At 62.7% G+C, this 2,188-nt stretch overlaps 2 protein-coding genes across 2 annotated transcripts; both read right to left on the bottom strand.

Annotated features, from left to right (window-relative positions):
* Window positions 1-99: 99 nt before the first annotated feature.
* On the bottom strand, window positions 100-321 carry SPRG_18537 (hypothetical protein; the record flags this gene model as incomplete). Its single annotated transcript, XM_012357976.1, has 1 exon — window positions 100-321. A coding segment is annotated over one exon (222 nt), but the record flags the coding sequence as incomplete, so codon positions are not given.
* Window positions 322-941: 620 nt separating this feature from the next.
* On the bottom strand, window positions 942-2,074 carry SPRG_18536 (hypothetical protein; the record flags this gene model as incomplete). The annotated part of the gene is made up of 1 exon (XM_012357975.1): window positions 942-2,074. One exon carries the CDS (start codon window positions 2,072-2,074, stop codon window positions 1,052-1,054), a length of 1,023 nt encoding a protein of 340 aa, XP_012213365.1. The 3' UTR covers window positions 942-1,051.
* Between the last annotated feature and the right edge of the window lie 114 nt (window positions 2,075-2,188).

Here is a 2,188-nt window from a genome sequence, read left to right as displayed (position 1 = left end):
CTGGAGGGAGCGTCGAGGGCGACGGGCTACCTTGCCATCCGCGGGCGCAGTCAGTGAGCGCTAGAACGACATGAGCGATGCGCATGCGACGTCGTCTACCGGCAGCGGATGGTGCTGAATGGGCGCAAGGCTGCCCTCGGAGCGCTGCGTGAACATGGTACTGGGCGGGCGAAGCGGCTGGAGGCGCACGACGGCGCGGACGGCTTCGACCGACGGGCCAAAGACGCGGTCTTTTCCGGAGCCTTTACATGGCACGTCGTCAGCTGCTGGGTTGTCCCGGGTCCTGCACGCGCCACGTGGTGTCTCGGTCTCGATGGCCATGGTCGTCGTCTTCCAGCGCTCTCGAAGCAAGGGCGATGACGATCGCTGCACCTACTTGCAGTCGATCGATCCGACGGCAAATAAGCCGGTTGCGCACCTCGCATCTCGGTCCCACGTCATCCAATTCACAGAGCTACAGTCGTTCTCAGGACCAGGGTCGTCGTGTGCGTGGCCTTGACGTACCGGCGGCAGCGAGGTGTCTTTGACGCTCTTGGTGGCCGTCATGCCGCTGGCTCGAAATAGGTACGAACGAACGTTCGACGAACTTCCATGTATCTCCTGATCGCTCAACGGCTTGCTGCTGCGTTGCAGTACGCTCGCAGACCACGTAGCCGCTTTCATTGACGCTGCGTTAACTGCGCGACCGAGCCTCCTCTCGCCAAGAGGCAGAGAGCGGAGAAAGATCTCTCCGCATGACCCGGACATGTGCTTTCTGCGGCTGTCGACAGCGCAGCTGCGTCCTGGCTCGACCGATTGATGAAAGCGGCAGCGCGATCCGCGGCGCCTATCACCTGCGTCGCAGCAGCCGGCGGATGATGCCAGCGTCGCCGTAGTGTGAGTTACGCGGCTGCATTCGACACGCAAGCAGCCGACTCGACGGGACGCGACGAAGTACAAGTCGGTGTTTTTATAAGGTTACGGGAACGAGGGGTGGGGTGGAGGGTCTACTACCCTTCAACTAGACACGCAATCTAACTAAGCTAATGTACAGGAACGGGGCGTCGACGGCTCAGTGGTCGTAGTAAAAGTCGTTCATCAAGTCCGAGTGGCCGAGGACCGCGCCGTCCGACTGCGACCGCGAGATCTTGGGCGCCCCCGTGCGGTCAAACGGCAGCGGCTCGTACTGCGGGATCGCGTCGCGGAGGAGGTCGTGCTCGATCTTGAAGCCGCCGTTGCTGTTCTGGTACTGGCTCGTGATCGTGAGCCCCGAGCTGTAGCTACCGCCGTGATGGTGGTGGTACGTCGACGATGGAAACTGCGCCGGCGGCCACGAGTACGACGACGATCCATTCGATGCACTCAGCGGCGAGTCAAAGAGGTTGAACTGGAGGCGGCCGGCGCTCGAGGACGACGACTGCGGCACCGCAATGTGCATGTTGTTGGGCGTGTTGAAGCTGCGCACGCTAAAGTCCGACTGGCTGCGCATGATGGTTGGGAAGCGCGGCTTGTCGGTCTTCCACTTGGCTTGGTGCGCGGCCTGCTTGCCCGGCGACGAGAGCGACGAGATGATGTCGTGGTCGAGTTCGTGCTGGCCGTGGTGCTCGCTGCCGCTGCTACCTTGCGTCGACGGCGACGACGCGACGTGGCTGCGGTGCGTCTTCATGTGGCGACCGAGGTTGCCGGAGGTGGAGAACTTTTTGTGGCAGCCGTCGACCTTGCACGAGAACGGGCGGATGCCCGAGTGCGTCTTCATGTGGCGCGCGAGCTTCTCCTTCGTGCAGAAGCGCTTGGTGCACATGGCGATAGTACAGCCGTACGGCTTCTCGCCCGTGTGCGTAAACTTGTGGCGGCTGAGGTTCCCGGACGTCGAGAAGCTCGAGGTGCAGCCCTCGTAGTCGCAAATGTACGGGCGCGCGCCCGTGTGCGTCTTCATGTGCTCCTTGAGCGTGAACTTGCGGTTGAAGCGCTTGCCGCAGCCGGGCTCTTCGCACTGGAAGCGGCGCTCGCGGCGGTCCATGGTCGGCGGCACGTGCACGGTGAGGAGCGGGTGCGAGTACGCCGACGTGTGAAACTGGGGCAACGTGAGCGCCATCGTACGACCGGCTGCTTTGTCCGTTGTAAATGTGATAATGCAGTGTAGAAGCTCGCCACGCCGCTTGCTATCGAGACGCTACCAGCTGGGCCATCACATCTCGGGCTGCCAGCG

The sequence above is a fragment of the Saprolegnia parasitica genome (genome assembly GCF_000151545.1).
Source record: "Saprolegnia parasitica CBS 223.65 unplaced genomic scaffold supercont2.1278, whole genome shotgun sequence".
In the NCBI taxonomy this organism is placed as follows: Eukaryota; Oomycota; class Saprolegniomycetes; order Saprolegniales; family Saprolegniaceae; genus Saprolegnia; species Saprolegnia parasitica.
This window is presented reverse-complemented; position numbering and strand designations above follow the sequence as displayed.